This window comes from Argiope bruennichi, chromosome 10 (assembly GCF_947563725.1).
Source record: "Argiope bruennichi chromosome 10, qqArgBrue1.1, whole genome shotgun sequence".
Lineage (NCBI taxonomy): Eukaryota > Metazoa > Arthropoda > Arachnida > Araneae > Araneidae > Argiope > Argiope bruennichi.
The window spans coordinates 73,373,244-73,385,190 of record NC_079160.1 but is presented as its reverse complement, the minus strand read 5'-3'; the positions used below and the strand labels follow the sequence as shown (position 1 = coordinate 73,385,190).

Here is an 11,947-nt window from a genome sequence, read left to right as displayed (position 1 = left end):
AATCGCTTAGAATTTTTTCGAAAGTATTTTTATGTAACTAATAGATGGCGCCACTACCCATCTAAGCTTTAATTAAATTATTTGGTAATGTATAATAAATAATAATAATAATTGTTGGATCCCTTTCCTAGAATATTTTTAAGAAAAGGATTAAATATTTCAGACATCATTACATTCACCAAAACTTCCAATATTTGATTTTTAGCCTTTAGTAATTTTCAATTATTAACAGTTTTTTCATTAGTTTTAATTATTGTCCTATAGATGGCGCCACAACACCTATCTAATATATAAAATTCTCGTGTCACAGTTTTCGTTGCCATACTCCTCCGTAACGGCTTGACCGATTTTGATGAAATTTTTTGTGCTTATCCGGTATCTATGAGAATCGGCCAACATCTATTTTTCATCCCCCTAAATGTTAGGGGTAGTCCATTATTAATTAAAAACTAACTTTCCCGCCAAAAAAATCTTTCATTTTTCCCAACGCCAACTTTTCCGCCAAAAAAATCTTCCATTTTCTCCATCGCCAAATAAGTAAGGCATCAGTTGTTTTTTTCTCCCAACAGTAATTAGGCTAGGGTTAACATTTTTCGACGGATTATTTCAAACGATTCTGTTTATTTTCTTAATGTTTTATGCATTTAAAATTAAACATTGTTAATTAATCCATGTTTCACATTCATTCTGAAGTACTTTTGAATTAAAATAACACAGAATAAAGGAAATTAAAAATGTCTAATCTGCATAGCGTTACCCCAACTGGCGTAGAAAAATTTACGCATTTGCGTTGACGTAACTGGCGAAGAAAATCCACGCATGCGCATTGTTCTGATTGTTGGCATGACAACCAACGGACGATTTAAATTATTTTTAGGTTAGTTGCATGCTTTTGTAAGTAAAATGTATTTATGTTAGTTATATATTTTTTGTATATGCTTATAGTTTTAAGTACATCGTTTTTTAAGTAGATTTTTTTAAACCTGTTTTCGACCGATTATTTTAAACGATTCATTTTATTTTCTTAGTGTTTGATGCATTTAAAATTAAACATTGTTAATGAATCGATCTGTTCATGATGAATCTGAGAAATTTTTGTTGACAAATTCTTGAGATATTACATAAATTAAGAAAGATATTCTTTAGTGACCATAAAGTTTAAACGCGCAGTGACTCTATTATCAGTAATCATATTATTAAAAAAAATGCTTTGTTTCAGTAAATAATATTATATTAATTGCAGATTAATCATTTACACTGTAATTTAAAGCATAATTTCTACGAGGGGTAACAGAAAATTAGAGAGATATATATCACGCAATAACTGAAGGCCTTTATAATATTATGAGTGAATTATATGACTATCAAAATTTGAAGTTTTAAAATATTTTGCTGAAGAATCTATTAAAGTTGGAATTGCGTAAAATGTTTAATGGTACGACCGAAGTTTTATCCCCTGCTTGGCGAAATTTTTAAAAATCGCAAACAACGGCCTTGCGAAATGTTCAAAAGCAAAGAAGCAGATGTTCAATTATAGTGCATAATAAAGATTGCCAGCTTTGGTGCGTTATCGCAACTTGGCGAAGAAGGGGGTTAAACTCCGGTTAAACCTATTTAATTATTAAAATTTAAACGAACATTAAGATTGGCGAACCGGCTGGTCGCCAAAGGCGGCTAGTATGATAATAAAAATTGCTAATTTTTAAATATTTCATGTGGCGCCCTAATAATGAGAACATTAACGGCTTCTTCATCTCGAGTGTAAAGATAGAATTTTAGTTTGATTTTAAAAAAATATTCTTCTTCAAAAACACATTTGCTTTCAGTCAATATATTTTTAAAACTTACATTCTACTAAGAGTTTTATTCTAGCTATTATACTATCATTTTAATGAATCATTTTGAAAATGTGTTAAACAATGTTAAGTCTGGAGATCTAGAAGGCAATCAGTCGGATTTTCAGTTTTAATTAAACATCTAATAATGCTTTCTATTTAAATTGTAAAAGAATTTTTTTATTATTATTATTTCAATATTTGGAGAGCGATTAATTGTACTAGCTCTGAAATTCATTTACTTGAAAAGAGGCTTAATTTTTCTTTAATTTTTTCAAGTTCTGATTTAGCAAATATTGTTCTTACATTCTAAATCATTAGCTATTTATATTTTCAGCTCGGGTACTGCGTATTTTGGAATCTCAATTTAATAGCTACTTCATTTCCGTTTGATAGTTCACGTTCTATAACTCATTTCTCATTTTCTCATTATTTCTATTATTTCTCATTTCATTTCAGCGACGAATTGCAACACCACGTTCAGTCCCTCCCTCGAGGCCAAGGCGGTGGAAATGCAAGTCCTTGTAGCACACTTCAGCTTCTAGCCAAAGTGTAAGTATTTACAACGTAAAGCGGATTTAGGCATTTTGTGACACAAGGCCATATACGTAAAGAAGATCCTCTTTTAATAAGATGGTCTGTTTAATTTCATATTTCAGCACATTTTGAACATATTAATAATTTATCATAGGATATTATGTTTTTATTAATTTAATGAATGTGTTTTTCTTTTTATTTATCTATTATGACACCAGACGCTCAGTTATCTAAGTTTGTGCACAATATTATTGAAGCATATTTCGGTTTAATAAATACTGCAATAACTAAAGGAAACATAAAGAACTCTGGCCGATTATGATGAAGTATTAATATTATTTTAATTCATTTATTTATTTCGTTTTCAGAATTTGCCGGGGTTTTGTGCAAACTTATTTATTTGCCAATTAGAAAAATATAGTTTTTTAATCAACCAGCTTGCGGCGTCTTCGGGGATTAGCGGCCTTAGGCAATTGCCTATTCCGCGTAATTGAAAATCCGTTGTTTCCCTTATTCTCTGTAATACCGCTCTAATATAATTTAAAACAGGGACGTACATTAAGCGTTCCAAGCTTTTACATTACAAGTAAATTCATGATTTTTAAAAAGAAATTTATTTAAAATGAACTAATTTTAATGCAGTTTTTACCATTATCTTCATATACAAATGTTTCATTCTTTTCTGATGAAATATGGTGCCAATTTTTGACCACTGGATTAGGTTCCAATACCGTATACTTTTCTTACATATGTGGACTAATTTCAATTTTTTTATGTTGATATTTCATAGAAATTAAATGATGTTAAGTTATTTCAAATCTTTAATGAAGCCCTTCAAATATTTTAACATAATATTTAGGAGCTGGATATTTTATATTAATTGAGACTTATGAAACCTGTTATACAAAAATCTTTCAAAACATTATAAAGAGCAGAGAATTGAGTCTTGGAAATGATGAATTTACCAAGTTGTTTCTTTTTGAGTGACGAGTGCTTCTTAACAAAATGGATGTCCAAATTTTTAATTTGATTTTTAAAATTAATTCTATTACAAATTAATCAAAATGTCAAGGTTTCTCTAAAACAAGTTCGAAGCATATTATTTCATAGAATTCGTTGTTTACATCAGTCTAAAATTCAAAAATTTAGCCCTTATGTGATACCGATTTTATCCACGTAACTTATTTCAAATTCTTAAGTATGTTTTATATTAATGCATTGTTTTTTGTTACTGCATTTGTCTACAAGCGCTTAGTAGAAAATCATATATATTGTTATGATTATGATTGATCCATTATATTGAATTTTGATTAAAAATATTAAACTTATTTTTTTTGTGTAAATATTTTCGTTTTCTGTTATGTATGTTTTAAAAAATATTGTAAAGACAGTTGAATCAACCCATAAACATTATAATGCTACAATGTTTCAACCCTTTATTTACCGACGATACTTTAAAGTAGTATTTAAATCCGACTGATATCTTCACAATATGACTATTTTTTCTAACAGTATACACGAAGGACGTATTTCCAATAGAAAGCAGTAGGTATCAACTAAAAATAACATTGAAAATCTTTTATTTTTAATTTAATTAATTAAATTATTTTAGTTAATTATAAAAAAATTATCTTATTCCTGGGTTTATTCTGTATCAAAAATTAACTAATGATTCAAAAATAAATTTGAAAAATTGATGATAAATTAATTCGATAAATAAAGGGTTAAATTAAAAGCTCGAATAACTTAAATTTTTTAATCAAATTGTTTCAACAGATATTCTGGAATAGAACAAAATATTACACAGTTGCCTAATTCGCTTTTCCTTATTAACAAAGAGAATCGAATCCAAAAATTGAAATAACACAAAAATTGAAATTAGTCTTATTGATATGATGAGTGGAATTGAAAATATTTCTCTCTAACTAGGCCATTCTCTAAAAGTCGGACCATAAACGAACGACATCAACACTTTGATGCCATCGGAAGAAAATTAGTAACTAATATAGTTCGTGACAAACAAATGTATCATATTTTAATATATATTTTCAGTAAAAGTTTTCAATTTCAGTCTTCCCAACATCACTTTATTTGCGACTTACTTCTCTATTGACTCAGACGACATCTGCTATTAAGTGCGTCAGCTGCCGTGTTGCCGAACACTGGATGTTAAACTTTGTAGAATCAGCTTGCGATTGCATTCAATGATCGTGCGTATGAAGCTCTTTGCCTAATGACCATTCATAGAGTTCTTATCATGTGATGGCGCTCCACTTTTAAGAGGTCCCGTTAACGTAAGCAGCCGTTTTTAAGTGTCTACTATTTTGAACGATATTGCTTTCCAGTAAGTTTATTTTAAAGTAGTGGAAAAAGAATTTAAGTGGATTGATTCATAAAATAAGTGAGTTCTGTGTGAATCATTTTCTTGTACGAGAAAAAGAATGTAGTAATGGATTTATTCGAGGCCAAGGTCTAGTTTTTTTAGTGGATTTGTAGAATGTCTTTTACGATAGAGTAAATTACGTAACTTCAGTTCATAAATGATAATTTTGCAGTCCTCAGCTTTTTAATATCTAGGAGCCAATTTTCCACAACAAATTTGCAAGGCTTTTATACATTTACAATTTTTACCTCCTCCATTACATAGAATTTTAATTAGAATAGAAGCTGTCTTACTTGCATACTTATAAATTTCGAGAAGTAGGGTTTATAAATCTACTTTTTCTTAATTCAGTTTAGAAATTTATTTTATTTCAAAATTTTGCTTATTTTCACGTGCTTTCTTTTATTCTATATCTCTCTTAGAGTTAAATTGGAATCTAACAATACTGAAAGGCCCTAAACAATCGTTGAACGAAACTACGGTGGATTCCCTAAACACCTGGATATCACTGCGGAGTTCCCTACTCCTTTCATTAAGTGTGATTGATTGAATATCTGAATGGCGTGTTTTGTTTATTAGAGCTGCTCACCCTGATGGATTTGGGATACAGGGAGCATACATTTGTGAATAAACATTAATTATGCAGGATCCTCTGTTGAATACCAAACATTAAAAAATACGAGCTAATTTTATGACTTTTAGAGGGGGGGGGTAGGGAATTTTTCTTATTTTTGAAAGAGTATCTAGATCTTTTCAATATTCATCCAGTATGTGGGCATCCAGTATTCCAATCGTAGGAACTAGAGGGATAATTTAGCTTAGTTTAAGAATACAATTTAATTATAGTTTATTTGCACCATTTAGTTATTTCCGATTTGAAACAATATGAGAGGTATTTTGGGTTGGGGCTTTGACTTTTGACAAGCATGATAAGGCTGACAACAGAACTTTCCTCTACAAACATAACAAAACGTAACACACGATTGTGAAGGCATTAATTTGAATCAGACAATGTTGAATTAATCCTTTTCTGGGCTTTTTAATTGTAAAAAAGGGTTTTTTAAGGGTTTTTTTCTTTTACCATTTTAAGCAAAACGGTAAAAGAAAGTACAAATTTTAAATATTATCTAAATACTCTAGTTTGATATTAGTATTGTGAATATTTCAACCAAGTGCACGAAGAGTACCACTTTGATGTGAAGAAAGGAAACGAATCCTTGTGGTGGAATGAAGATGATTATGATTCGTATACAGTGGAAGCAAGAAGACGTATGTTTTCGGGAATATTTCTTTAATGATCACATTTCACACAAAACAAACACAAACATGAAGGACAAGACATTAACGCTCGCACATCTCACAGAACAGCATCACATCTCATTATAATTACAATCGCAATGCACTGTGGGATGCATACTTAATTAAGCACTGACATCTAATTACCAAAAGAGAAAATAGAGTAATGCAACTGCTACATCCCAAGAATAAGGTTTCAAAATTTAACGTTATTTGATTTTAATTTAAATACGTTCGAGTGTATGACTTCTTATAAATTAAATAGAAATATAAAATGAATTTAACGTGGTAACAAATACCATGAAGGCCTAGCATCAACCGGAAAGAGACCTTAAGCAATTGCCTGCTTTGGCTATTTATTAATCCAGCACTGACACCACGCTTCAGTTTTAATAGCTGGTACTGCGCCACAAGGTCACGGTGCTTCTTCCCTTAGGTTTGAATTGTTGTTAGCAAGAGTGAATTGATGATCACGTTTATCAAAATGCTGAGAAGGGTTGTTGACATCACTCATGATATTAATCTTGGGTCGTGGTTTTAATACAATTTAGTAAGATTTTTAGTTTTTTTAACTACTGACTTATATGTTTTATATTGGATTTCTCTGCTTGCAGAAAATCTTCCCCGATTTTTGATCGTTGTCATGGCAACCAGTACCTCTTGAGGACACCATACCATATGTATAATGTTAAAGGAGAGTTGAGGTACATAGTGCAAGATCCACCCCACCTAGAGCAATGCTATCTAGAAGCCACCTGCAGGTAAGTTTCAAAAACTGCATCTAAATATTATATTGTTACGAATCTTTAATATTGCTTATCGACGCAGTTACTTTCATAGCAAGGAAGTGAATTTTACAGATAGTTCTAATGGATGTTGAATGAATGCCGGGTCAATGATCATTGACTTTGGCGACAAACTTGGCCCTCATCTGCCAACTGCGTAATTGACAACAAAAATAAAGGTCCAGAAAATTCTGAAATTTTGGCTATATATCGATTAGGAGCAAATATACGATATACTTCTAGAACTTCTTTAGAGAAAAAGAATCGGATATATTTCTAAACGTTTTTCTTAAGAATGTCTATCATGAAAGTGAAAAAAGAAAAAGGATAGAAAGAGAGAGAGAGATGGAAAACCAATCTTTTTTTAATAATGACTTAAATTAATAAGATGCTAAAAACTACAGATAACCGCAATACGACAACAGACGTAATAGTATTTCTATGTAACTTAGGGCATCAAAAAGAGCTGCTCAATTGTAGTTAATTTCTACTTTAAATACAAAATGTCATTACAACAGAATATCATTTAAATGCCTTTAAATTCCGCTCATAAACACGTGTTCACTTTTACATATAACACGATTGTATAAGTCTATTGTACTGAGTATAATGGTACAGTTCATTTTTACTTTTTCGTATACGTAGTTATAGAAAAAGCATAACAATCGCCAAAAAATTCGAAGTTGAGATTTTGACGAATCTTCTCTTTTCAGACTCCCCTGAGTTCAAAAAGCCCACTTTTGGAAAATTTCGTCTGTGGAAAAGATGACCCAAAAACGCTTTGAGCTAGGCGGGTGAAATTTGGTGTATGGATTTAACACCAAATCTGTAGTAGATTTTGAGTAAAATCTGTTCAGAGGATATCCGTCTGTCCAGCTGTTCGAATATAAATTAACACAATAATTACTAAACGGAGAGAGCTAGATAGATCAAATTTGATACACAGATATAACATCTATAGTCAAGACAGTTTGTCAAATTTTGAGACAAATCCATTGAGGAGTTGACCATCTGTTGATTTGTATTTTCAGAAACATGTAAACGCGATAATTCAAAAATAAATAAATAATAATAATGACTTAAAACTATTAAATTTGGTATGTGATTGTGTGATTATACGTGCAGTTTTGCGTCAAATTTTTGTTTCAATCGGTTGGAAAATACACGTCTAAAATACAAATTCGATTTTTGGACACTCTTAACGCATGCCAGTGTTCAGTCGCCAAAACTCTCGCCAAGGATGACATGATAGATTCAGTAAATTTGCTATATTCACGCCAATAGTTAATATTACGCCAATGTCATGTAAGGCATTCTCTGGCATGGCAAATTTATTAGATAGCATGGATGAAAGCTTGGAGGCGAGCATTCTCGCTTGTTTCATCTTTGTTTTTATTTGGCTTATCAATAAATGAAGATTATTATAAAGTAAATTATATTAAAAGTTTTAAATCATCTTCCAGCATACCCAGTGACGTATGCAAGAACTACGGTTACGGAACAGGACGACGGGGAACAGCAGGCTGTGAATCTCGCCATTGCCACCACACTCTCCTGGCTTGGGACCCATCCTCCCCTGACGACGGCACATTCTTCGATATTTTCGAGTACTCTTGCTGCTGCAATTGTCATACGCCCATGCCGCAATCGACCCGGTCGCAGCTCGTCGGATGAACTGTGACAGATATTAGGAAATAACTGTTTCATCTCTATTATATTTATATTATATATGTGTGATAAATTATTGTTATGAAATGATTTATATATATATGGGTGTGTAAAATAAATAAATGAAGTCTATTTGCTGTTTCCATTTTAAGTATTCTTTTATTGAATATTCGGAATTAAAATTCGAAGAATATCGCATATATTCAAAATAATTGGCAAAACTAATGAGTTTCTCCCAACCCAATCCTTGTTCTGATTTTGCCCATTTTTATATCATTTGAAACTCATGATCCTTAGATATTTCATCAATGGTCAACTGCTCCACAGTTCCGTTTCCTAGGAAAACTTGAAAAATACTATTTTAAGGTGCATCCTTTATAAGAGAAAAATGGTAGAATTTACCTGCCCTAACCGATTTCCTTGATTTTTATTTCATATAAATACTTATAACTCCCTAGATATGTCATCCATTTTCGTCTGTTATTAATTACCGCCCCCCCCCCTCCTTATTTTCTGGAGAAATCTTAAAAACATTTTTTCACTGTGTATTCTCTATAAGAAAAACACCTTAACAAGATCCTCCAGCCCCAATTATAATACCGATTATGTCAATATTTATTTCATTTGAAATCTCCCGAAGTTAGACACACACGACCTAAGTCACACCATCTTGATCACTGTCATGACAGCAATGAAACGAAAACTAAGGTCAAGTGTAATGGCTATTAACGGCCATTATATTCCGAATAACGCACGCCCCATCATTCGCAGGAGGTAACTCAATCCTACACCATTACTGTGCCTATAAAGAAAGAGTAAAATCACATATCGGAAGTTCTTCATCCGGAAGTTTTATGGGGTGTATACGGTAGGGAATGACGTCATGATTCGTCCTCATGGGTGGCCCTCTGCATCCAACCTTCATTTTTGAGAAACACCGTAAAACAAAATCTTGGCACAGTCCTGACCTCTTCAACTAGATTGATTTCAACAAATAAATTTTCCAATTTGCATGCATGATTTAAACTTCAGAATATTCCATATTTATTAGGTAAGTATCATTTAAAATAATTTCATTTGGTCTGATTACATATAGTTAGACAGAGCTCATCGAATTACTAAACGCTATGGATATCATGATTGATTAGCCAGTTGTCAAAGGCGGCTAGTAAATTATAAAATAAATGCATTCACGAAATAAATAAATTTAAAAAATAATAAATGAATGCATGGAATCATTCTATTACAATTGCACAACTTTAAGTTAGTTATAAAAAGAGCGAGAAAGAGAACATTATAAACAATAGTTACTCTTTTTACTTTCTCGTATGCGAAGTATAGAGAAAGTATTGTAATCGTCAAAAAATTCCAACTCGAGATTTCGACGAATATCTACGTTTTAGACCATCCGGAGTTCGAAAAACACATTTGTGGAAAATGTCCATCTGTCTTCCTGTGATAAAGATAACTCAAAAACGATTTAAGCTAGACGGATTAAATTAGGAACACTGTATTTACACTAAAATTTTTGTGCATTTCTATCAAATTTTGAATAAAATCTGTTCAGAGGAAGTCTGGTCCGGCTGTTCGAATATAAGTTAACCCGATAATTACAAAACGAAAGATAAAATTCAGTAAAAAGATTCAACTTCTATAGTATAGCTCAAATTTTGAGCCAAATCCAACTGCGAGTTGCCTGTTTGTTGGTCTGTAACTTCAAAAATATGCAAACGAGACAGCTCAAAAACGAGTGATTTAACCCTAGAATGCATGACTTTTCATTTTTTTAACTAAAAAATACATGTGTGCTTGAATAGCTACTATAATTTAGGAAAATTATTTTAAAAATTTAATAATTATAATTATTTTTTCTGGTGGAATTTTAACAAAACAATTAAGATGGGCCAGTTGGTTACATTATGAATTCAACAATATCAAAGTGTCATAAATCATGTTATAAGAATTCTGCAATAAAAATAAAAGTTCTTCTTTACCAATATATTTTTACAATGGAAATAAAATATTTTGGTAATATTTTTCAATTTCTACTATTAGTTCACCCTCTCTCTCGCTATATATATTTATATATCTTGTTCAAATTTTCAATCGTAAATAAAATACATTTAATTCATCCACTGAAGTTCAAATACGTTTTTTTAAACTTGTAGTGGATGACACTTGATGTTAGTACAGTTTTTTTTCAAATATTAATTCATTAATTAAATTAAATTAATTTTTAATACTTTAAATAGAGTTTTAGCAATTTGTAATGAAAATTGAAATCAACAACAGGCAGTAGCTCAATCGGTAAAATGCAAGGATTTCAGTATTTTTCGCGTGAAAGTGAAGAATGCGAGTTCAATTCTTGAGAAAATCAATAATTTTTTGATACTTAATAATTTTTAATAATTATTTAATAAAGAGTAACTAAAATAAAATATTTCTTTGTTGACCTAAGTAGGAAATGAATTTAAAAAAAATTATATTACTTGTTAATAGCAGAATTGCTCATACAGCACAGCCATATTGGTATTTTTTTAAGTTTCCAGTTTAAATCTAATTCTAGTTCCGCTCTGTCATATATTTGTGTTTTCTGAAAATGTTTATCAAAACGAATTTAAAAAAGAATTTCCAGTCACAAATTGTTGTTCTTCGAAACAGTCCTATGGAGTTTCAAATGGAAATAAAAATGTATAGCCAAATGGCTAAAGGATGCATTGAAGGGTTAAATATATCGAATTAGATATGGAATTTTGTGACTTCAATTGTGATTCTGCGTCCAATTTTTGTTTCAATAGATTGAGAAAAACGCGTCTAAAACACAAATTTGATTTTCGGATACTATTAACCGCTTATCTGGGGTTCATCGCCAAAAAACTCGCCAATGAGCACACGAATGATTCAGTAAACATGCTAAATTCCCGCCAAAAGTTACTATTTCGTAACTATTGTACACCCATGCCATGTAAGGCGTTCTCTGACATGACAACTTTATTAGACAGTATGCAAGAAAATTATAAAGAAATCGCTCCCGCTTGTTTTTTTTTTTTTTTTTAGAGTATTTCCTTTTCTCTCTGTATGTTTCGCTAAAGAGAAAGGGACATATAAATAATTACATTGAGCTTAGGAATAGTTTATCACAAAGTGGGATAAATTATGCTGTTTCATTTCAGCCTCTGTAACTCCTATCATTTTTATTCCTCAAAAGCTACTTAACCTTTGGCTTGAGAGGAAGTGTTATGATTTATTTTAGGCTGGATTTCATTGTTGCTGTGGCTTGCGTTTTGAGTTTGTAATAAAGCAGCTTGGAATTATATTAAAATGTTGCAACTAACTAGTAATTTGAATCGTTAAAAGTCCTTAGAGTTATTTGTACGCTTTTAAATCAAGTGATTGAATGTTTAATAGCCAATGGATTGCACTCAAATCGGGAAACGACCGTT

At 31.1% G+C, this 11,947-nt stretch overlaps 1 protein-coding gene across 6 annotated transcripts; it reads left to right on the top strand.

The window, feature by feature from the left end:
• The first annotated feature begins 315 nt into the window (after positions 1-315).
• On the top strand, positions 316-8,606 carry LOC129988944 (protein spaetzle 3-like). 6 transcript variants are annotated; one of them, XR_008785709.1, is made up of 5 exons: positions 316-537; positions 2,295-2,387; positions 4,444-4,666; positions 6,666-6,812; positions 8,300-8,606. XR_008785709.1 is itself a non-coding variant. In XM_056097237.1 (3 exons), exons 2-3 carry the CDS (start codon positions 6,730-6,732, stop codon positions 8,508-8,510), a joined length of 294 nt encoding a protein of 97 aa, XP_055953212.1. In that variant the 5' UTR covers positions 4,656-4,773; positions 6,666-6,729; the 3' UTR covers positions 8,511-8,606. The 6 variants fall into 6 exon arrangements, 1 of the variants encoding a protein (XP_055953212.1); XR_008785706.1 differs by having other exon boundaries at positions 316-877; XR_008785708.1 differs by having other exon boundaries at positions 316-877; positions 4,444-4,716.
• Positions 8,607-11,947: the final 3,341 nt, after the last annotated feature.